The sequence below is a fragment of the Neofelis nebulosa genome, chromosome 4 (genome assembly GCF_028018385.1).
Source record: "Neofelis nebulosa isolate mNeoNeb1 chromosome 4, mNeoNeb1.pri, whole genome shotgun sequence".
In the NCBI taxonomy this organism is placed as follows: Eukaryota; Metazoa; Chordata; class Mammalia; order Carnivora; family Felidae; genus Neofelis; species Neofelis nebulosa.
This window is the reverse complement of record NC_080785.1, coordinates 120,795,917-120,821,834: the sequence shown is the minus strand read 5'-3', so window position 1 is coordinate 120,821,834 and position 25,918 is coordinate 120,795,917. Positions and strand designations below refer to the sequence as shown.

The following is a 25,918-nucleotide window of genomic DNA, read 5'->3' as shown; positions in this document are numbered from 1 at the left end:
ATGGCAAGATAGGATCAACCTCATAAAACTGTGAATTTATTTTTTCAACATACTTTTTAAAATGTTTATTCATTTTTGAGAGACAGAAAGAGAGAGAGAGAGAGAGAACACAAGTGGGGGAGGGGCAGAGAGAGAAGGGGACAGAGGATCTGAAGCGGTCTCCAGGCTGACAGCAGAGAGCTGTACATGGGGCTCGAACTCACAGACCATGAGATTATGACCTGGGCCAAAGTCAGATGCTTAACCAAAGGAGCCCCCAGGCATCCCATAAATTGTGAATTTTAATTAGTTAATACATATAAGATACTTGCAAAGCCTAGCACACACCAAGTACTGAGTAAAAGTTTTGATGAGGGCTTTATTTTTTGGTTATTACTATTATCGTCATCACTATTATTAATAGAAAGTAAAGGTAAACAAAAAAGTCCTTTGCACATAAATAAATAGTATAAGAAGGATAAGCCCTGTTCTTCATGGGAATGTTGGTTTAATGGGTGTGAAAGATTACTTTTGACTCTAAAAAATTTGAGGGAAATTCTAAGTTAAGATTTACTGTTAAATACAAACCAGGGAAAATAGTTTAGAGTGGCATTTGGTTGAATAAATAAGATTTAAGTTTAAAGGCTTTGGTACATTATATGGCAAGATACTTTTATCTGTGAGTAGTATTTCAGTTGAATATCTATACAGATCTAGCCTACTTGAGCCAAATCACTGAAAGATTCTTCCAAGTTCTACACATGGATTTGTACTGGCAGTTAAAAATTTCACAAAGAATTATTGACACACATAAAACACTTAAGCAGGGTTTTGTTTTTTTTTCTAAAGAAATAAATGGGGTTCCTGACCTGGTATTTTATTTTTAAGTTCTAACAAAACCAACTTATATGAAAGCTGATTCCAGCAACATATTAATCAAACCAATTCAGAAGATTAGGTCTTATAATTACAAGTGCTGTCTATACCTTTCTAAAATGACAGTTCAAATATAACTGGAACTACAGTGTCAATATCTTTCCTGAGAGAGGAAAACATAATCAGGAATCTTAATTTGTCTCTACTACAGCCTAATAACTCAATTAGGTTGTGGTAGAAAAATGAGCTTTGAAGGAAATTGAGAGAAACACACTAATTTCCCCAGGTTTAATTAGCTAAGTCAAAATCACAATACTCATAATCACAGATATACATAGTTACAAAATCCTGATTACCAAGGTATCAGAGTGGTTAGCTTCAGGAGTGAGGAGTGTGTGGCATATGGTGTCTGTGATATGTGGTGTGTGCTGTATATGCTGTGTGTTTGTGTGTGTGTGTTTGTGTGATGCATGTGTGTGTGAGATGTGTACATGCGCTCTCTTTCGGATCTCACATCAGCACAGAGAAGCAATGCTAGCAGTCAAAATGGACATATATATTTAAAATATATCCACACTACATCACGTAATAGTATGGAATATGTCATCTCTTAGAATAGGGAGATCTAGTTTAGGAAAGGTTGGGGTAGGTGAATTTAAAAGTTTTGACTCTTTCTGCTTCTTTATTACAATCTAGATGTAATCAACTCTCAGTAGAGCACTGGCTAAGAATACTAGGGCAGGTTTTCATCTTCTAGCTCAGGCTTACTCTAAGTCATGATCATTGTTTTATCTGTTTATTATGATGTAATGGGACATTTGTGTTATAGAATTAAACCTAGTTTTTATTCTAGGTCTTGGGCAAATCACCTTCTTACCTTTTCTCCATTTATGAAGCAAAACAACTGTTTACCTGAGGGGAGTATTTAACCTGTTTGACTCTCAAAGTAAATAAGTTTTTAACAACTGATTTCTCTACAGGACAAAGTTATTTTCAAAATAATCATGAAGTGAAATGAATGATAACAATAATGACAAAAATGAAAGTGGTAAAAATCTCATTATTGCATTTCACATGTATGTTCATGCTTGTAATAAAATTTTAAATAAATATACAAATAAAATTTGGAGGGTAGGAAAATAGAAAGAGATAAAGTTTGTTATTTTTTTCAAAATAGAGAAAAAGATTATACTTCCATATTGGTTGGCCCATTGTTGCAACAAATAGCATTACATTTTTGTTTGAAGGCTTTTACAATGACTTAATTTGTCAACTACTTTGTAAAAATTGATCTTTGCATATTGCATGTTCAGTGGACAACTTAGTCAGATTTGTCAATGTGTATTTGTTCAATCAAAGAACATTATTTTACTAATTTTATTTTTAAAAACTTTATTTTGTACAAGAAGTGATAGATACGCAATTTGGAAAAGTCTTGAAGATAAGCATAAGTTTGGCCAAAATTCATGAATTCCTATTTCATTATAAACTTCAGAAATTGCCATAGCATCCATGTCTATATTTCTTTATGAATGATTTTTCAAATGTCTCCACGTTTGGAAAAACTTCTGCTTCTTTGTCAACAAATTCATTTTAAATGTCTATTATATTTTGTAACATCTCAAGTTTTCTTTTTCAGCAAAATTAGATAAAATGGTGACTGATATCAATTACTTACATTAATCCACTGCTTTAGAACAATGAGCAGAATTGAAATATTCACTGTTAATGTTTCTTCATCTTTGCAATCACTGTGATATCACTGATTATTGCATATGCACTATGAATGCAAGAATATGCAGTACTGTAGGAATTGGAGGAATGAACTATGCCTGACGTGAGCTTGAATGACTTCTAGCAGTTATGAACTTACTTTTGAAATAAGTGTGTGTAACTGAATCGGCATGTGTCAGAGGTCAGCTACATAATTTGGGTTTCTCAGTTCACTTACCTATTGAATGCAATATTTGTTAAAGGATAAGTCATAAGAAAAATGGTAGGAACTTTTGTGTGTGTGTGTGTGTGTGTGTGTGTCTAAAAGTCAATAGTAGCTAGATCAATTGTTTAGAACTTGGACCAGAATTCAGTAAACTTTGACCTGCAGGTCAAATTTGGCCAGCTGCCTATTTGTATGAATATATATTTTAAATGTCCAATTTTAAAATATATTGGCTAGAAGGGTACCTGGGTGGCTCAGTCGGTTGAGCATCCGACTTCAGCTCAGGTCATGATCTCACAGTTCGTGGGTCTGAGCCCCCCCTCGGGCTCTGTGCTGACAGCTCGGAGCCTGGAGCCTGCTTCAGATTCTGTGTCTCCCCCTCTCTGCCCCTTCCCTGCTTGCATTCTCTCTCTCTCTCTCTCTCTCTCTCTCTCTCTCAAAAAATAAATAAAACTTTAAAAATAAAATAAAATATATCATCTAGGGAAGCTGGCTGATTTCCTGCTACAATAGAGTTGAGTAGCTATGACAGAGACCATACAGTTTGCAAAGTCTAAAGTATTTATCATCTGTCCTTTTACAGAAGGAGTCTGCCGACTCTTGACATAGATCAACAAAAGGTTTTGAGGATAGTACTTATTTTTTTTTACTTGCCATTTTTTAGCATTGCTATCATATGGCTGTAATAAAAAGTAGATTACTTTTAGTTGTTTCTTCTTTTAAATTCCCACTATAGACAGTGTACCTCTTATTGTGTGACTCTTCCTACCACCCCATCTTGATATATCTCTGATTCAACCTATAGTGTTTTTGTGTCATGTTACTGAATAAAGATTATACATGAGTACCAAATAGAGTCTAATACACAGTAAACCTTCTGTTATTATTAGTATGCTTTTCCTTTCAAGAGCACAACAGTATAATTTATACAGAGAGGTGGTCATACAGGTAGTAGAACTGGGAATCAAATGTATGGCATAGTATGCATATACTCACAACATCCATATAATCTCTTATACTCCAGAGGGCCAGGCTGGGCTGAGTGTATATACTAGGGCCTGCTGAAATTCCAGATGCCTCTACTTTGCAGATAGTAATTTGCCTTTTTTTTAAAATTGTTGTATGATATCAATTCCCTCTTGGTAAGACAACACTCTGGGCTGAGAGGAAAGAGTTATTAATTCTGTATATATGTCTACATTTCTAATTAGCATCTTTCTTTATGGAATTTTTCTCTTCCCATTTACCTCTCAGAGTAATTCCCAAAGCGCAAGGGTGATTTTAATATAGGACAGCTTTTGGAGCCTAAATCCCTATGGTGTCTTTAGCAGGTAACATTAGTTGAATCCACACCATGTGTGAATATAGCATATCCTCTAGATGTGTGTTCCTTTGGTTCCTTTTAAGACACAACATGGTCAAAAAGCTAGCAACCCAGATCTGATCCTAACCTCTAATTAAGGTATTTGAATGAGAGCACATGTGTACCTTCCCCTCTAGGGACGGTAATTTGCTAGAGCTAGCTTAATGCTCAGAACTCACATAATCACCAAGGTGATTGCTTGGTCCAACCTAAGCAATAAGATCCATATTCACTGTTGCAAGATTACATGTGTTTTAGTATTTTGCAAGGAACATTGAACATTCGGTTTATTAGACTGGATTTTGTGTAGTCACATTTCAAGATGTAATTTGGCATTTGTTGGGCCAGTGATAATTCCAAGGATCATGCCACAGCACATTTCTCACTTTGGGTAGAAATTATGTGATGTCAACAAATATTTGTTCTCCATCATTTTTTCTTATAGGTGTTACTCTTCTACCAGCCTGAAACTCAGTTTATCAGAAGCAATTGGTTTACAGGCCCAGCTACTTCAAAAGCATTGGTTTTACATTTATGTGTGGCACATAGTCCTCTTGTTAATTTTTTATTTATTTTACTCAGGTTCAATAACCCTTTGAAAATATGCATGAACAAAAGTGAAAATGATGCTTTATATTTGTTGTCTGTTTTTTCTCTTTGTTTTGTCACCCAAAGCATAAAGTCTTGTAAAGTGGTCATGTTTTATTTAATCATTCCTGTCTCTGTTTAGGATTTGAGGATATCTGTATACATGCCTTTTTTTTCTCTTCTTTCAAGACTTACAAATGGTTGACCAAATTTATATTGAGGTCATTAAAGGTGTGATTTATTTATTTCTCTTTTGAATATACTTGGTGTTTGAGAATGAAAAATTTTTCATTGCTTTTATCAAATCACAATAAAAATGATTGTCACAAAAGAAAAGTATATTTGCAAATATGGTAAGAAAAAAAACATTTCATTTTGGTTTAATACCAACAGTACCTTCCTGGAACAGAACCTTGTCTTTATCAGGTGCAGTTTTGGGTAAATCACTTGTGAGATGACTGTAGAAGAATCAGTTTCCTGATATCTAGAGAGAGAGATTATACTCCTTCTAGAGCTAGCATGGTTGATGCTGTGGAAGGAGGTAATTTTTTTTTTTTCAGAGAAATCCTGTCAGTAGGCTCTTATCTTATTTGCAAATGATACACAAATATTACTGGAGGATAAATTCTTCAAACTCTTAAGTGACCTAAGACCTCAGAAAGTATTGAATTTTCAAACTTGTGGCCCATTTTGTAGTATGACCTTTTGGGGGAATTTTCTAAAGAAAACTCAAAGGGAACAAGACTTCTCCAAGGGGAGACCACTAAATAAATTGAAAGATGAAGGAATCTACTTGTTCTACCAAGACACTTGGGAAACTCAGTGAACTCATTGCTCCTTACTGTCAACAGTAGAATTGATCTCCTGGGCCTTGGAAAGCATTTATGCAAAGCTACCTGCCTTGGTCACCTAAGATGAAGACTGTGCTGTTAACCAGTGTCTTCCTTTACCTCTTATGATTAAAGAAGTGTCAGCTGACATAAAGCCTTAAATACTACGCTTCTTAGGAGAAGAAATATTTTTTTTTCTGCGCTTTCTGAAAAATGGTGAGGGTGACACATTGCTAAAGCCATTAAACGTCAGATTGAGTTTGTTTCCACTTCTTTGGGTTGTACAGAAACACTAACAAATAGCAAGAATTATTTAACAGTGATAAATGCTCAAATACTTTGAAAATGTATTTTATTGATATGTTTACTCTTCCAAGTCTTAAAAAAAGGCTAACAGTTTACTGTAGTACTGATATATCTTAGCAAAGACACTAAGGGAAAGAGGGAAGAGAGCTGCAGAAAAAGATGCTGAAAAATAGCACAATTCTTCAACTTCAATTTATCTTTTAGCATGTAGAGGTCACTATTTTAATGATAGCTAATCATATTATATAATTTTAATTTTGTTATCCAGTGTGGCAAACTGTTATCCAAGTTGATAGGGTTAATCATATAAAAGTGATGTTTTCTTTATATTTCTTTACAAAGTTGAATTATGTGTATTTAAACATTTTGTCACCCATGAAGAACAAGCCTAGAGATATGTGTACAAATTATTCATTTTCTATTGACAGGATGAGGCTCAATTATTTTTTTATCCTCTAAGAATATACAAAAGACATATAGTGGTTTGTTTGAAGGTTTTAAGTTGTTTGAAGATGTTGAGTTGAAATATCTGGCACTGATTCATTAAATGAAGAGACACTGTTATAAACGAGTTAAAAAATGTTCACTTTTCAGGAGAGTTTGGAATTATAAGCATTCCATTTATTCTGTTTTATCTATTCATTGAGATAAATGTGATAGAGAAGAGAGTAAGAGACTAGAGGTGGAGGAAATGTCATCAGAATCCTTGAGAGCTGGTAGGGAAATAGCTCTGGATTAGGGTCAGGTATTCTCAATTTTTTTTACTGGTACTGTATATAACTGTATAATATTGTGCAAATCAGCTTCATTCTCAAGCTCCTGTTCCCTTGTCTATAAAAGGGACCAGTACTCCCAACTGTCCCTACATCTTGTAGTACTTGGTGGTATTCAAATAAGCATAGATGAGCTGAAAAAGGACCAAGAAAAAGAATCATTATAGGGGAAAGACAGTAATCAATTAGTGAAATAACCAGTGAAGAATGACAAAAATCACTTATTAATTTATTTGTGGAAGATAACAGTATGGAAATGTTTTTTTTTTAATTATTGTAGTATAGTACTGCAACAGCACTGTACACACAAGTTACTGGAAAATTCACAAATCTGAGAGTATATTTTTAGAACCACTGCCCTAGGAATATACAGAAATTGTGTGTGTGTGTGTGTGTGTGTGCCCATGCGTGCCTTCCCTAAATAAGAATTCTCTGGATGGATTTCCCACACAGACATGATATCCCATTATCTCCTTATTTTCAAGATATAAAATGAATCATAAAATTGGCCTGGCCTATTGCTTCATTTCGAGCCCACACATCCAAGGTAGAAGAGAATAAATGCAAACAGAAGTTGAGTAATATCAGTCATGTTTTAGACTCATGAGTTGACCTCCTTTTTATTGTCCAGGGATCCATAGTGGGACATCCTTACAAAGCTGCTGCTTGGAGACAAGTGACAATTGATTCTGACTGCCGAGGCTGCTAAAGCCACAGGGAAAACCAGTCACTGTAAAAAGTCAGCCAATTTCATAGATCTTTTTCAGGGAAAGGAACAGCTTGTCTTCCAAAGGCTTCCTGAATCAGACCAGTTTCTTGATTAACCCACTCACGACCTGCCAAGACACCAGCTGTTGAGAAAAACTTGATGTTCCGTATTGGGATTTTGGTTGTGAGCTAAACTCGGAGCATTCTCAGAAGCCAGCACAGTTTTGAAAAAGAATTAGGAAGAAAATTTGTCTTATTAGTATGTATCCCCATGTGAATGAGTAGGATGTTTGTCTTTTGTTTTGATTTCTATATCACCAGCAACTAAAAGAGTGCTCAAGTCATGGCAGATGCTTAGTAAATACATTTTTTAATAGAGTGGATGAATGCATGGTTGTAAAAATGGCAAAGAAAGCAACTCACAGTGTAACATCACCAGCTGGAAGAGTATTAAATCAGGAATCAAAAAGCTTAGTTGCCGAGCTTCAGCTCTGGTACTAAATGGGTTGGTCACTTCCCGTTTCTCAACCATTTTCTTTTTTAAATTATTATGCAGCTTTATTTTTATTTTTTTCATATAATTTATTGTCAACTTAGCTAACACACAGTGTAAACAGTGTATTCTTGGTTTCGAAAGTAGATTCTCATGATTCATCGCTTACGTACAATACCCAGTGTTCATCCCAACAAGTACCCTCCTCAATCCCTAACACCTATTTTCCCCTCTTCTCCCCCTCCTCCCCAATCAACCCTCAATTTGTGCTCTGTATTTAAATGTCTCTTATAGGTTTGCCTCCCTATCTTTTTGAAAGTATTTTCCCCCTTCCCTTCCCCTATGGTCTTCTGTTAAGTTTCTCAAGCTCCACATATGAGTGAAAACATATGTGGAATACATATGTCTTTCTCTGACTGACTTACTTCACTTAGCATAATACCCTCCAGTTCCATCCACGTGGTTGCAAGTGGCAAGATTTCATTCTTTCTTATTGCCAAGAAGTATTCCATTGTATATATAAACCACATCTTCTTTATCCATTCATCAATGGGTGGACATTGGGCTCTTTCCATGATTTGGCTATTGTTGAAAGCGCTGCTATAAACAATGGGCTACTATGAATCAGCACTCCTGTATCCTTTGGATAAATTCCTAGTAGTGCTATTGCTGTGTTGTAGGGTAGTTCTATTTTTAATTTTTTGAGGAACCTCCACACTGTTTTCCAGAGGGGCTGCACCAGTGTGCATTCCCACCAAAAGTGCAATAGGGCTCCCATTTCTCCACATCCTCGTCAGCATCTATTGTTTTCTGAGTTGTTCATTTTAGCCACTCTGACTGGTGTGAGGGGTATCTCAGTGTGGTTTTGATTTGTATTTCCCTGATGATGAGTGATGTTGAGCATCTTTTCATATGTCTGTTGGCCATCTGGATGTCTTCTTTGGAACAGTGTCTATTCATGTCTTTTGCCAATTTCTCCACTGGATCATTTGTTTTTCAGGTGTTGAGTTTGGTAAGTTCTTTATAGGTTTTTGGGACTAACTCTTTATCTGATATGTCATTTGTAAATATCTTCTCTAATTCTGTTGGTTACCTTTTAGTTTTGTTGATTGTTTCCTTAGCACTGCAGAAGCTTTGTATCTTGTTGGGGTCCCAATATCTTATTTTTGCTTTTATTTCTCTTGCCTTCGGAAACATGTTGCATAAGAAGGTGCTGTGGCTGAGGTCAAAGCGGTTGTTGCCTATTTTCTCCTCTAGGGTTTTGATGGTTTTCTGTCTCACATTTAGGTCTTTCATCCATTTTAAGTTTATTTTTGTGTATGGTGTAAGAAAGTGGTCCAGTGTCATTTTTCTGCATGTTGCTGTCCACTTCTCTCAGCACCATTTGCTGAAGACTGTCTTTTTTTCCATTGGATACTCTTTCCTGCTGTGTCAAAGATTAGTTGGCCATACATTGTGGGTCCAATTCTGGGTTCTCTATCCCCTTGCTCGATGTGTCTGTTTTTGTGCCAGTACCATACTCTCTTGATGATTATAGCTTTGTAGTAGAGACTAAAGTCCAGGATTGTGATGCCTCCCACTTTGGTTTTCTTTTTCAACATTACTTTGGCTATTTGGGGTCTTTTGTGGTCCATATAAATTTTAGGATTATTTGTTATGGATTTGAGAAGAATGGTGGTGCTTTTGATTGGGATTGAATTGAATGTGTAGATTGTTTTCAGTAGTATTGACATTTTGACAATGTTTGTTCTTCCAATCCATGACCATGGAATGTTTTTCCATTTCTTTGTGTCTTCTTCAATTTCTTTCATAAGTTTTCTATAGTTTTCAGCATATAGATATTTTACATCTATGGTTAAGTTTATTATTAGGTGTTTTATCGTTCTCGGTGCATTTGTAAATGGGATAGATTTCTTGATTTTTCTTTCTGTTGATTCGTTATTGGTGTGTAGAAATGCAACCGATTTATGTACATTGATTTTGTATTCTGCAACTTTGCTGAATTCATGAATCAGTTCTACCAGCTTTTTTGTGGTCTTTCAGGTTTTCCATGTAGAGTATCATGTCATCTGCTAAAAGTGACAGTTTGACCTCTTTGCCAATTTGGATGCCTTTTATTTCATTTTGTTGTCTGACTGCTGATGCTAGAACTTCCAACACTATGTTTAGCAGCAGTGGTGAGAGTGGACATCTCTCTCACATTCCTGATCTCAGGGGGAAAGCTCTCAGTTTTTCCCCATTGAGGATGATATTAGCTGTGGGCTTTTCATATAGGGCTTTTATGATGTTAAGGTATGTTCCTTCTATCCCAACTTTCTTTAGGTTTTTGTTGTTGTTGTTGTTGTTGTTGTTGTTGTTGTTGTTAAATGCTTTTTCTGTATCTATGGACAGGATCATTATGGTTCTTACCCTTTCTTCTATTAATGTGATGTATCACATTGATTGATTTGTGAATATTGAACCAGTCCTGCAGCCCAGGAATGAATCCCACTTGATCATGGTGAATAATTCTTTTAATATACTGGTGAATTCTATTTGCTAGTATATTGTTGAGAATTTTTGCATCCATGTTCATCAGGGATATTGGCCTGTAATTCTCCTCTTTTGGGATCTCTGTATGGTTTGGGAATCAAGGTAATGCTGGCTTCGTAAAATGAGTCGGGAAGCTTTCCTTCTGTTTCTATTTTTTTGGAATAGCTTGAGAAGGATAGGTATTAACTCTGCTTTAAATGTCTGGTTGAATTCCCCTGGGAAACCATCTGACCCAGGACTCTTATTTTTTGGGAGATTTTTGATAACTGATTCAATTTCTTCCAGGGTCTCTTTCTTCCAGGTTGTCCAGTTTGTCGGCATACAATTTTTCATGGTATTTTCTAATAATTGTTTGTATATCCCTGTTGTTGGTTGTGATCTTTCCTCTTTCATTCATGATTTTTATTTCTTTGGGTTCTCTCTGTTTTCTTTTTGAGAAGTCTGGCTAGGGTTTTCATCAATTTTATTTATTTTTTTCAAAAACCAGCTGTTAGATTCATTGATTTGTTCTACTGTTGTTTTTTTTCGATTCTATATTTTTTATTTCTATTCTAATCTTGATTATTTCTCTTCTTCTGATGCCTTTAGAGTTTCTTTGTTGTTCCATATATATCCATATATATGTATACATATATATGTATATACATATGTATATACATATATATGTATACATATGTATATATGTATGTATATATATATATATATATGTATATGTATATATATATATGTATATATATACATATGTATACATATATATATGTATGAATTGACCAAGAATAAAATCATAAAATGCAAAACCACTGGACTGATACCTGATGGTGCCTTGGAACCGGTGGTTGTGCTGGTCTGGAGGAGGGGCTGTCTGGTTCAGTCAGTGCCAGTCTTGCTCTGGTAGATGTGCAGTTACCAGATGCAGAAGGGTATGATTTGGTGTAGGCAGTCCCGCCTCCCATTGTCCCTTCCCTGAAGCCCCACCTTATTGGTGATAGGGAGAAAAATGGTTACATCCTAGTCTTTCCCCACCAGATCAGGTGTCCCAAACCACTTTGTTCAGTCAGTCCTCACAGTGCCATGCAGGTGCAAGTGGGCCAGTTTGTTCCACTGTACAGTCTCTTGTGCCTCCCAGGGCGCTTGGCTGGGATTCAAACCTTGATGACTTAAAGGGTCCTACTCTGTGCACACAGGTTCCAGGATAGTGCCACTCCACCCAGCCAGCCAACAAAGGGCCTCTGGCTGGCAGGTGCCTTCAAAGTCTTTTGTCCTTGGAGGCTATATTTCTTCTTCCCACAGCACTCAAGGGAGAGGATTGCTCTCTCCGCTTGAGCCTCTAAGCTGGCTACAGAGCCCAGAGCTGGCTCCCTCCTCCCCAGACATGCGAACAGGGCAGCAGGCCCCAGTCTGGAGAAAGCCCGGCAATCCTAGAATGAGATGGAAATTGCTTCTTTCTCCATTTTTTCCATTCCCCGATCTGTGGTTTTTCTCTTGTCCTACACTTCCATAGCCTCTCTTTCTCTTCCTTTTGTCTCTCTGCAGAAGGGGATCCCTCTCCTCCAAGTCTGCGCTCCCCATTTTATCTCTCCCATTTTCAGTCATGCACCTATGGCCCACCACGTTGTCCCTGTGGGCCCCTAGAGATGTTTTTGTCACTATGTAGCCCAGATTCTTGCAATTCTAAGTCTTTTAGCCTCAATACTTGCTATGTTTGAGAGACAAGGGAACTTCAGGTCCCCCTACTTCTCCAGCATGTTGACTCCTCTCTCTCCACCATTTTCACCATCTTTACAACAGGAGGATTGTGCGAAGTGTTATTTCAGCTCTTAGGTTCTAAGATCAAGTCAGCTAGAATATACATGGTTCTGCTCAAGATTGCTTCAAGATTCAAAGTCTTCCAAAATATGATGCAAATTCTTCTCAGGAAAAATGACACCACTGAAATTCCTAAACACGTTTAACTGAGAATTGCAGTCTGACATTTCTAGGCCAAGAGATGTGATGGAGTAACCTTGTATGAGTATGTGCAACAGTGCATGAGCTCTGCTCTTTCCTCATTGGCAGGGTATAAGCAGAACATTTCTTGCCCAAACCTCTAGTTTCTTGTTGCGAAGTCTTCCATACAAGCCCAGCCCCATCTGTCTAACTACTGCATTTTATTATATTTTGCTGCAGGTAAGCTCATCTCTCTGTGCTCCCCAAAATGTTATTTATATTCTGGTATCTGAGCATTTTCTTGGCATGTTAATCTGTCATTGTTTCCTGCCTTCCTCCTTTCCTTCCTCTCCCTTCTCAATCCAGAAAAGGACAAGGATATGTCAAAGATTAAATAGAAACAAATAGAGAGTTGATGGCTAAGAAAAACAAGAACCCTTAAGTCCTAACTCCCAGGCTTCCAACAAATATGCCTCCATCACCAAAATCCTTGCTCCCCCCTCCTTCAATCCTAGGTACTGTTTCTAATTTCCATGTTACTCCTTACTCTTTCGCTTTGTCTACCTCTCCTACCCAACTGTCTTGTCCACAAATACATGGAGGTGCCAATCAGTCCCTTTCCCCCAGCTTCTCTATGCAGTGGTGATCCCTGGTATCTCTTCTGCTTTTTATACTTCCTTGAAATTCTTTCACTGTCAGGAATTTTCTACCCCTTCTTTATAGGTGTAGAACTTTTGGATGGCAAGGATAAAATAGGAATATGTTCAATTGCAAATAACATAAAATTGACTGTTGGTAATTTAAATTAAAAGGTGGTTTGTTTTCTCCCGTATCAGGAAGTCAATAAGTAAGTGGTTACTGACATTTCTTCTGCTCAGTGGTACATGACTTCAGGAATTCTGGTTCTGTCTTTCTGTTTTCTCCTTTTTAGTGTGTTGGTTTTCATCATTTTTCCTGTGTCCCAGTGATACCAAAAGGACAATAAAAACTCCAGACATAACATCCAGAATGCTGGAGGAAGGGCAAGGTCTCTCCCTCTCTCTCTTTCACCCTCTCACTCCCTCCTGTCCTACAGCACCCCCCCCCCCCAGTTTTAGTTTTCCAGAACTGTCCCCAGAAAATTTATGTCTGTTTGATGACTAACAGGGTCATTCCTACTTGTAAAAGATGCTGGAGATTTGAAAACAGAAATGGCCCCTTTGGTGGTGATCAATGATGGGTTGTTGCTTGGGAATGGAGGGCTCACTTCCCTTAGCACCAGGTATCTATCTGCAAATAAAAAAAGGGGTAATGGAGAGTTGGACAATTTTATCCAATATGACCTTTCCAGTTTGATCTCTCTCTTCTCTTCATTATGTATTTTTCCACTGACACCCTCCACAGATGTGCTACAACCCATCTAAGACTAAAGTTCTTTCATAAAGACTTTGGTGATTTATCTAACAAGATGTATTATGTCTACCCTTTTTAAAATTTTTTTGCTTATACAACATTTATCCTACTCTTCTCTCAATTGTGAAGTATATGAAAACAAGAGTGTTGTGTTATCACTTAGCATGAAGAATAAGAAGACAAAAATCCTATATTTCCCTGCCATTAAATTTATGATCTGGGGGTGAGTTACTTAACTTAAGAATGCCTCTGTTTCTTCCTGTCCAAATGAGGATGTTAGCACACCTGCCTTATAGGGTTGTATGACAATGGACTGTGTCAATGACATAAAGCACTTAGAATGGTATCTGACACATAGACAGAACTCAGAAATTGGCAATCCTTCTACTATAGTTAAACCCTCTGGACCTCAGTTTCCCCATTCAGAATGGGGAATTAGATAAGGTTATTTCTCAGGCTCCTTCTGCTTTCCTATAATATTTCTTTAACAAATCCTAGAGAGACTTTCACGTAAGAGTCTCAATATTTACAAAATTGAATCGGCATATCTAAATAATAGAGCAGATCATCAGTACAACTGTACAATGTATAACCTCTGATAGGATAGAGCTACAAACTTTAAAAGGTTTCCTATTGCTTCTGCTTATTCGATGAAAAACCATCCATTCTCATTAAGAGAGAAAAGTATTTTTAATGGAAACAGTTTGTGGTGTAACTCCTGAGGTTCTTCTTGCTGTTACAGGTTGCTAGCTACCATGGGCAGACAGAAAACTGACCAGTTTTTAGCTTCAAATTGAGAAGCTGATTGATTTCTGAGACTCTGAAATTCTTTCTATTACCTCAGTGGCTTGTATCTCCCTCCTCCAGCCACTGCCAGTGGGCTTTCTTAATCAAAACTGACATGTCGGGGCGCCTGGGTGGCGCAGTCGGTTAAGCGTCCGACTTCAGCCAGGTCACGATCTCGCGGTCCGTGAGTTCGAGCCCCGCGTCGGGCTCTGGGCTGATGGCTCGGAGCCTGGAGCCTGTTTCCGATTCTGTGTCTCCCTCTCTCTCTGCCCCTCCCCCGTTCATGCTCTGTCTCTCTCTGTCCCAAAAATAAATAAAAAAAAAAAAAATTAAAAAAAAAAATTAAATGTCATGAATGGCGTTATCCTATCTGTGTTATGCCCCTTCTTTTGCAACATTTATGATGATACTGCTCAATTTTTCCTTTATGCTTACTCCCCACAGAAGTGAAAATTAATTTGGCAGTTGCAATGACAACCTGCACCATGAAACTCCATTTAGCTTTCATATGCATATGAAATGCCCCTCAAAAGTGAGATTCTTAAGGTTTTGATAGGTTGCTCATATACCTTGGTGACCAAATAACAGCAGAAATGCAACAGCAGGCAAGTTGAATCCACTGTGAAGAAGGTCTAAGCTGAAACACAAACCAGAGAGAGAACTTTAACATTGAATAGGGCAGCAGTTTAGGATGGAAATATGGATATGTGTCAGAGGAGAATGTAGTGTACTGAGTTATCCACCATTATTGAGAAATAAGCTAACTGATACCAGGACACCTCGAGTGTGTGTGGGCATGTATGTGCTTGTATGTAGACCATTCCATTCCTTGCTGGAATAGAACTAAGGTTTCTTGCATTACTTTCCACAGTGACACATTTCTAGCCTAATACACTTTGGACTGAATACTTGAGGCGAAGTCATCTATGTACAATACACATAGATTTTTCAACCTACTACATTCCCTTATGGAGGTGAGGCAAATGAACTGTCTTTTAAAGAGGTACCACTCAAGCCTTCCAAGAGCAGAATATCAAAACAGCTTGTTTATTTCTCATCCTTTGTTTTCCAATCTTCTTTCTTTTTTAAGATTTTAATTTTATGAGCATGTTCATTCCCATTAACATGTTAATAGCCAATTTCACTCTTCTGTTGTGTTGTTTGATTTTGCACACCTGTGAGCAGTTCTCTTTGAGAGGGGGCGACCATCTCATTTTTGTAATCACAAAACTCCATGCATGGATTCCTCCAGTGTGCACTGGGTGAGCCCTAAATCCGTGAGTGCAGACCGCCCCTCCACTAATCACATCGCCAAATGGAGTTTGCTCTAATTTGCTTAATCACTCAGCTGTAATTGAATCCTGATGGGAGGCTGGGTTTCCATCCAGAATTATTCCCCTTCTCCTGCCGAGAAGGTGGTAAAGTAGCCATTTCTTCTCCCCAGCAGCCCCAGGACAGTTTGCATATGGTTTCATTTCTCCCTACTCCATGATGTTTTCCAGAGTTGGAGGAATTACGGCATGGAGATTGTAGTCCCCATTCTCAGGGATATTTCTCCTGTTGTTCTCTCTCTCTGCATCGTTGTAAACCTTATAACGATGTATAATGATCCATCTCTTCCTTCCTTCTCCGTATCTCACCCTCCTAAGAGCTCTCTACAAAAAGTTTGACTAAAATATGTATGCAAATATGGTACTTCCACCTGAGCTGGGTACAGTCAGTTTGGAGAGCCCAAGTGAATACTTCTGAAAATATGCTCCCATAGCCACCTGCATACATATCAGTTAGAGCAATGGTCTCCAAGTGTGGTCCTTAGACCAGCAACACAGAATCCCTTGGGAAGTTGTTAGAAATGCAAATTCACAAGCTTTACTAATCCCACTGAGCAAGATTCTCTTGAGGTGGGGCCAGAAATGAGTATTTTATCAAGTCCTCCCAGTGAACTAATACCTAAGGATTATTGTTAGAAATTCAGACTCCTGGGCCTGCTTTACTGCTGACTAAATAAGCATTCATTGGAGGTAAGATCTGGGCTAGGTAGATTACCTAAGTAGGTGATAGGTAGGTAGATAGAAGTATACATATATAAACAGCCAGTATGCATGTATCAAAACTGAGAAATTAACAATGGAAAAATACTACTTCAATACAGATTTTATTCAGATTCCACTAGTTTTTACATGAGTGTCCTTCTGTTCCAGGATCCAATCCGGTTTTCAGTTTCTCAGTCTGACTTCTTGACCTTTACAGTTTCAAAGAGCCCACGTCAGGTATTTTGTAGAATGTCCTTCACTTTGGATTTTTATAATATTTTCTCATGATTAGATGAAGGTTATGGATTTAGGGGAAGAATGAAACACAAATGGGGTGCCCTTAACATCACATCCTATCAGAGGGCACATGAAATCCACATGACTTATCAGTAATGATGTTCACTTAGTGATCCAGTTAAAGCAGTGTCTGCCAGGTTTCTCCACTCCTAAGTTACGCTTTCTCCTTTTATATATTCTTTAGAAGCAAGTCACTAAGTACAGCCTTAACTCAAAGGAATAGTGTCAAAGAAGTTATAGGCATGTGTTCAGACCACTAGAGTAATTAGCAAATATTTTGAGGGAAATGCTTTTAAGCTGTATAAATGTTCAGTGTCTCCTTATAGTTTCCCACACTAACTTTAGCATCTATCAGTGACTCTGATGTGCAACAATTATTACTATAATGTTCTAATGGTGATATTCCATTTCTCTCATTCCTTCTACATTTATTACTTGGAATTGTTCTGTACAGAAAATTCATTCCTTCTTTCTTATTTACTTATTTAGTCTTTTTTTATTTCAGTATTGGTTTGTAAGTGTGTACTGTAGTCTTTGGATAATTATTTAATACCATTGTTCCTTAGTTTGTTAATATTGTTCGAGCTTTGATCACTGGGCACATTTTTAGGTTGCTTTTGTGTCCTGTTGACGTAACCCCATATTTTTTTTTTGCCTTTGTGTATTTCTTAATTCCTGACCACAGCCTCATTTTGTATGTGCCCTGCCCCAGCCTTAGAATCAGCCATCTCTTCAAAGAGTTCTGTTTCTTTTTTCTGAAAGATGATATTTCCAAACCAACACCTGTGTAGTAAGAGGGCTGTTTGCTCTGGTATGTCATTGCTTCGAGGCTTTCTCAGTGGATGGTGCTAGGATACATATGTATGTATACTAACCCATGTATACAAGCATATCTCTCCCTCTCTAAAACATGAGTTTATGCTGATATTTCTGACCCTTTCTGGCATCACATGGTTCATTCTAGCCTGCCTTTTCTGCTTATGCATAAATTCTTCAACAGTGTAAAACCTATCTGCCATTATCTATAATTAATTTACTGTTTTGTTCAACCCAACTCAAATATGGACAGCAGTTCCAGAATTGCTAACTCATATCCTTGTGAAAACTACACAAATCAGAGTACCATTTTATATTCAGTTCTTTTACTCTAGCTTTAGACTTTCCAGTCAAAGTGCAGTTTTTAAAAGTTGTTTATTTACATCAACTTATTTTCTACACATCTCCATCAGTAAAATTGCCTCAGATATTAGTAATGCCATTAGATTAATTTGTCACAGTTGCATTCCATTCTAGGATTCCCTGATAAAACCTGATCTTTTAAATTTTGCATTATTGTGGTGTGTTGCTCTTAGGGTTTTGACAAGTGTGTGGAATCATGTGTCTCCTACCACAGTACCATCAGAACATTTCCATTACCCCCAAATTCCCTTGTGGGCTCCCTTTGTACTCAACACCTCCTCTCAACCCTTGGCATCCATGGATCTGTTTTCCACCCCTACAGTTTTGCTTTCTCTGGAATGCAATATGAACAGAATTATACAATATGTAGTCTTTTCAGTTTGGCTTCTTTGACTTAGAAAAATGCTTTTAAAATTTATTCATGCTCATCCACGAATCAGCAGTTCCTTTCTGTTACTGAGCAGGATTCAGTTGTATGGATGTACCAGTTTGTTGATCTATTCACCAGTTGACAGATGTCTTAGTTGTTTCTAGTTTTAGTGATTATGAATATAGTGGCTGTAAACATTTGTGTGCACATTTGTGTGAGCACAAGCTTTTGATTCATCTGGATAAATCCCTAGGATTGGAACTGACTGCTGCTTGATAGGTTACCTCTACATTTAACATTTTGTGATGTCAAACTGGTTTCCAAAGTGGCTGTACCATTGTACATTCATGCCAACAATGAGCAGACATTCCTATGCTTTGCATCTTCTCCAGAATTTGATATTGCTGGATTTTTTGAAAACTGTTTTAATAGGTATTGTAGCATTATATCATTGTGGTTTCAATTAGCATTTCCCTAATAACTGATCTTTTCCTGTGATTATTTACCATCTATTTTGTGTGTGTGTCTATGCAGATTTTATGCCCATTTTGAGTTTTCTTTTTTTATTGCTGAGTTTCAGTACTTTATGTATTGTAGATATAAATCCTTTGTAAGATATATGATTATCTCCCAGTCTCCAGCTTGAACTGTCATTTTCTTAATACTGTCTTTCATAGAACAAAAGTTTTAAGGTTGCATAAAATTTGATTTATCAATTTTGGTCTTTACAGTTTGGGGTTTTACTGTCATACCTGAAAACTCTTTGCAAAACCTAAGGTCATTACAGATTTCCCTTTGTCTCAGTCTGAAAGTTTTTTTAGTTTCATATTTTAGACTTAGGTCTATAATCCATTTGAAGTTAATTTTTAAAGTTTATTTATTTACTTATTTTGAGATAGAAAGTGCACACACCAGTGAGCAGGGGAGGGGCAGAGAGAGGGAGGAAGAGAGAAAATCCCAAGAAGACTCTGTGCTGTAAGCACAGAGCCCAACATGGGGCCAGAACTCATGAAACTGTGAGATCATGACCTGAGCCAAAATCAAGAGTTGGATGCTTAATCAACTGAGCCATCCAGGTGCCCCTAAAGTTAATTTTTATATGAAGTATGAAGTATATGTCGAGTCATTATTTCTGTGCATGAATATCTTTTTGTTTCAGCATCATTTGCTTAAAAGAGTACCTTTCTCCACTGATTGCCTTCGCATCTTTGCCAACAATCACTTGACTGTATTTGTATTGATCTGTTTCTGGACCTCTTTTCTGTTCCACTGATCTAAGTGTCTGTTTTTTTTCCAACCCCCCACCATCTTGATTACTGTAGCTTGGGATTGATAGTAAGTCTTGAATTTGGAAAGTTCACCAGTTTTGTTCCTCTTTTTCAGTTGTTTTGACTATTCTAGTTCCTTTGACTTTCTGTATAACTGTTAGAATTAGCTATTGATATATACAGTGAAACCTTGGATTGAGAGTAACTTGTTCTACAAGTGTTCTGCAAGACAAGCACACATTTCTAATAAATTTTAACTTGATAAATGGGCGATGTCTTGCAATATGAGTAGCATGTGATGCCAAATGTCACATGATCACAACTGAGCCAATGGTTCTTGAAATTCGCTTTGATATACAAGTGCTTTGGACTAAAAGCATGCTTCAGGAATGAATTATGCTCACAAACCAAGGTTTTACTGTATTTTAAAAGGTTGCTGAGATTTTGAATAAAATTGCAATGAATCTATAGATAAAATTGGGGAGAGTTTATTTAATTTTTTTAAATTCTTTCAGCCATGTTTCATCATTTTCAGAATATAGCTCCTGTACATATTTTTTTTTAGATTTATACATGAGCACCACGTTTTTTATTATATTGTTAATGACATTATTTTAGTTTAAAATTATAATTGTTCATTGCTGATCTGTATATATATGACCTTAGTATTTTGAATTTCTGTCCCACAACTTAGCTTAACTCACCTTTTAGTTCTAGAAGATTCTACCTAGACAGTTATGTCATCTGCAAATAGAGACAATTTTAGTTTTTCATTTGCAAACTGTATGCCTTTTGTTTCTTTTCTTTTTTCTCCATTTATTTCTCTGACAAGGACATCCAGTTCAATGTTGAATAAGAGTGTTAAGAGAAGAAAAATTTGCCTTGTAATTTCTTACTATTAAGCATGATGCTTGTTGTAGGCCTTTAGTAGATGCCTGTTATTAGTCAGGAAGTTCTCATCTGATCGTAGTTTTATCATGAATGTATATTGAATTTTGTTTGGTGCTTTTTCCACATATATGAAGGTGATCATATATGGTTTATCTTATTTAATCTGATCATATATAAATTATAATACTTGATTTTCAAATAATGAATCAGCATTGCAATCCTTGGATGAAATCCACTTGTTTATGATATATTACTATTTTTTATAAATTGCTGGATTTATTTGTTTAGTAGTTTTTTTAGAAGTTTTGCAAGTATGTTCATGAATGGTATTAGTCTTTTTAAAAATGATATCTTCATCTGGTTTGGGTATGAGGATAATACTGACCTTATGAAATGAGTTATTTTCTCTCCTCTTCTCTTTTCAGTAAAAGAGTGTATAGATCATGTTTTATTTCTTCCTTAACTGTTTGATAGACTTTATCAATGAAACTATGTGAGGCGGGATCTTTCTTTTTTGGAAGTTTGTGTGTGTGTGTGTGTATGAATTTGGTATCTTTAATATATTTAGAACTATTCAGATTATATATCCCGCATTCAGTTTTGATAGTTTGTGTCTTTCAAGGAAGTCATCCATTTCATTTAATTTGATAAATTTATTGGCAAAAGTATATTGTTTATAATATTCCCTTACTACCTTTTGCTACCTGTGGGATCAATCAATAAGGTTAGCCCCTCTTTTATTCCTGATATGAATAATTTTTGACTTATTTCTTTTGGTCAGCTTTGACTAGAGATTTACCAATTTTATGAATGTTCCCAAATAAGCAGATTTTTTTTTGTTTTTTTAAATTTTCTCTTATTTTTGTCTGATTTCAGTTTAATTGATTTTGCTCTTTTATTATGTCTTTCTGCTTTTTTGGGGGGGACAGTTATTTAGCCATTTCCCACCTTATTCCTTAAAAAGAGGCTTCAGTTGCTATTTTCAATATTTGCTCTTTTCTCACATAAGCATTTGATGATTACAAATTATCTCCTAAATACCACTTTAGTTGAAATCTATACATTTTGATATGTTCTACTTTTATTTTCATTTAGTCTTAAATATTTTAAAATGTCACTTGACATTTCCTCTTTGACCCATGGATTATTTAGAAGTGTGTTGTTTAATTTCCAAGTGTTATTAGTTTCTAGTTTAATTCTGTTAGGTCTGATAACATTGTATGATTTCTATGCTTTTAAATTTGTTTTGTTCTTGTTTTTTAATGGACCAGAATATAGTCTAGCTTAACAAATGTTCCACTTACACTTGAAAAGAATGTATACTGTTCTCTTGTCCTCTCGATTGTTCTATAAATGTCAATTAGGTCAAGTTGGTTGATGGTGTTGTTGAAACTCTACATTTTGAAAACGGACTATCGGTGATCTTGTGCACACTGAAAATTAAGAGCCACTTATAGAGAACTAACACTGATTAGGATGAAAGTGTAATGGAGGTTCAGTTTTGGATGAGGTTTCATATTTGTTATGTTTGTGGAAGCCTAGTATCATCCACTCAGTTGTCCATACTCAGGATGTAAGCTTAATGATAGATATCTCCCAATCACATTACAAGAACAAGTTTTTCCTCTTCACCTCTAGGTCTTCTGCCCATTGGATGGCCTTTGATGCCTTTCCTACAAATATTCTCTCTACCCCTTTCACCTATACCAGCCCTTCTTTTCTTTTTCTTTTTTTAAAGTTTATTTATTTATTTTTGTGAGATACAGAGACAGCATGAGTGCAGGAGAGACAGGAGGGACAGAGAGAGAGAGGGGGCTCTGTGCTGCCAGTGTGAGCCCAATGCAGGGGTCAAACTCATGAAACCATGAGATTGTACCTGACCTAAGACCAAGAGTCAGACACTTAACTAACTGAGCCACCCAGGTGCCCCATATACCAAGCTTTCTTTTTCTTTTTTTTTTAAATTTTTTCAATGTTTGTTTGTTTATGTATTTTGAAAGAGAGAGAGATAGAGCATGAGCAGGGGAGGCACAGAGAGAGAGGAAGACACAGAATCTGAAGCAGGTTCCAGGATCTGAGCTGTCAGCACAGAGCCCGAGGTGGGGCTTGAATTCATGAACTGTGAGATCATGACCTGAGCCAAAGTCAACCGCTTTACTGACTGAGCCACCCAGGCACCCCTATACCAGCCTTTCTTAAAGTGTGTTTTATAAAGTACTATATCCAGGAATTACTACTAACCAAGAGGTGGGGTCATGAGGAGTACATCAATTGCTTAGTAAACTGCTGCATATTTCCATCTTGAAATTCATGACAATTAATATCATAACAGCTCTGACAAATCTGAATAAACAAATCTATTTTTTAATTTAATATCCTTTCTTTCTAACAAAAAATACATTATACCAACTACCTTATAAAGTTTTTAAGATGGGATAACATATATAAAAACACATATTTGAGGGTTGAGTACATATTATCTGGTCAATAAATGTTTGTTACTGTGATTTATAGTAGTTGGTGTTTTTCATGGTGCTGTTTTATTTTTAGATTTATTCCATTGGCTGACCTTTAAAAGTTGGGATAGATATGAAAGTGAAAGAAAAAAAAAAAAACATTGGAATGCAAACACCAGGAAAGTCACAAAAATTGACCTGAGCTTTAACTGTTTCAGTACATTTTTATTGTAGTTTATTGATTTTAGTTTTCTTGTAGTGTATCACATTCATTTTAAAGACCTTCCTCCACCCATTTTGTCAACCTAAATCTGTCTCCCCAGGATCAGTATCAATGGTGTTCCTGGGCATTCTTAAGTGCAGTACTAAGAAAATCAGGCTGTGCAATATCATGGAGGATGCACCTATTATGAACAACAGCTCAGGACTTCACATAATACCTGCAGCCATCCTCATTCAGCAGCATCACCAAGGAAGTGCTATGTACTCAGAAATCAAAATTCCCTCCTCCTCAGCTACTTACCCTGGTTCCTTTGGTATCTCTGAGGGAACTTTATTGACACTCTGCTTTCTTTTCTTAAACAGGTGGGCTCTGCATTGCACAGTCTGTGAGAATCCCCCAAGAGCGCAAAGACAGAACCATTGACTTTGATAGAATTATCAAACAGCTCCTGGACACCCCCAACTCCAGGGCCGTCGTGATTTTTGCCAACGATGAGGATATAAAGTAAGGATGACTGGTGTAATTCATTAATATGCATGCTGCAACTTTTGGAGACAGAAGGATCAGGATACTGGCAGAGACAGGGGAAAAGATAGCACAGAAGCAAATCTATAATTACATAGTGGGGAAGTCTGTACGTGCTCTCTCCCCTACACACGTAGTGATAGCCAACCACGGAAGCAGCAGTGTGTTCCTGTCATGTCTTCCCCTCTGTTAGCAAAATAAATGTATTCAATTACTTGTAAAAAGAGAAAACCACTGGACCTTTCAGAGGTTCTTTTATTAAAAATATACCCAAATGTAACAGACTTTTATCCAAAGAATTGTTCCTCTTAATGTAAAAGAGAAAACGTCTTATAATTCTGGCTATATTACTACCGCTTTAGACTCAATATGTTCCAAACCAAGCTTGTCCACCTCCACATCTCCAGTCCACTTCTTCCCCTTCTTATCTTGATTCTTCTTGGAGTAAAAAATCTGATTGGAATCTTGCTTGTTTTCCTCATTCCTGCATTCTTGGCCAAGCTATGTAGAGCTAACCTTTGTTTCTAGAACATAATGTGTCCGGAATATGTTTCTTTCTTTTTTTTTATTATCTTCAATTTGTCTTTTTTTTTTTAATATGAACTTTATTGTCAAATTGGTTTCCGTGCAACACCCAGTGCTCATCCCAACAGGTGCCCTCCTCAAAGCATGGGGGCACTTGTACCCCAGTGTTTATAGCAGCCAATAATAGCCAAATAGCTGTCAACAATAGCCAAATTATGGAAAGAGCCTAAATGTCCACCAAATGATGAATGGATAAAGAAATTGTGGTTTATATACACAATGGAATACTATTTGGCAATGAGAAAGAATGAAATATGGCCTTTTGTAGCAATGTGGATGGAATTGGAGAGTGTTATGCTAAGGAAATAAGTCACACAGAGAAAGACAGATACCACATGTTTTCACTCTTATGTGGATCTGGAATATGTTTCTAAGACACAAATGTGCCTTGATTTCTTCTCTGACCACTACCACCTTGGTCCAGAATATTTATTTATTTAGAATAAATAGTAATTACACTTGCTTAAAATATTTTAAAAATCTAGGTTTATAAAAAGGTTCCATTCATCCTGCCACCTCCCCCCAGCTAACAGGTTCTCTTTTTCAGCTGCAGTGGCTAGTGACCAGTTTCTTGTATACTCTTCTAGAGATAGTCTATATTTTTATACGACGGTGGCATACTGTGTGTACATCTTGTTGTATTCCCTGCTAGCTTTTCCTCACTATTTTATCATGGATGTCTATGAATATAAGTACCTGTCTATCCAGTCTTTCTAATAGCTGTGCAGAATTTTATCTTATACCCATACTATAATCTATATAAATGCTCCCTTATTGATTGACATTTGCAGACTTTTGTAATTATAAGTAATGCTGCAATAAACTTCCTTTTCCACAAATCTGTGCATGCAAATATAAATATGCAAATACAGATTATTAATATATGCATTTTATGCAATAGATAGATATGTAATAATATAACACAAATATATAAATGCAGTTATATTATTTTATGTATTTATCTTATAAGTGTTTTTTTAATATTTTATTTATTTTTGAGAGAGAGAGAGACAGAGACAGAGTACAAGTGGGGGAGGGGCAGAGAGAAAGACACAGAATCCATGAAGCAGGCTCCAGGCTCTGAGCTGTCAGCACAGAGCCTGACGTGGGGCTCAAACACATGAACCATGAGATCATGACCTGAGCCGAAGTCAGATGCTTAACTGACTGAGCCACTCAGGCACCCCTATCTTATAAGTGTTTTCAACATAAATACCTAGAAAAGAAGTTTCCAGGACAAAGATCTATTCCAATATGAATGTTGTTTTCCAAAGAGGTTGTGCTGGTGTATATCTCCACTGGTGTGAAAGAACTGGATGGAATTATTTAGTCTCTGTCTTAGAATTCAAAATACACCATTTAATTTGAAGGTGAGTATCTTTCATTCAGAGTGAGGTTTAAGGGCTCAGCACATTACTGCATCCTGCTTGGATTACTTCACTGTCATCATTGTCAGCCTTCCGATTTTGTGCCTCTCCCCTACACACACACCCTAAGTGTTGTTTCTGAATCCATCTATCACTTTCCCAGTATTAAGCTCTGACCTAGGGTGGCAGGATTATTAAATGTAAAGCATAGTAAACTTGAAATTGAGATCCCT

At 36.7% G+C, this 25,918-nt stretch overlaps 1 protein-coding gene across 4 annotated transcripts in view; it reads left to right on the top strand.

Moving 5' to 3' along the window:
• The window catches only part of GRM7 (glutamate metabotropic receptor 7), an 898,633-nt gene that overhangs the window by 427,264 nt on the left and 445,451 nt on the right, over nucleotides 1-25,918 (top strand). For all 4 annotated transcript variants that reach the window (XM_058726145.1, XM_058726142.1, XM_058726143.1 and 1 more), the window contains exon 3: nucleotides 23,571-23,712. In XM_058726145.1, coding sequence (XP_058582128.1) covers nucleotides 23,571-23,712 — 142 coding nt within the window. The remainder of the gene's footprint in view (nucleotides 1-23,570; nucleotides 23,713-25,918) is intronic.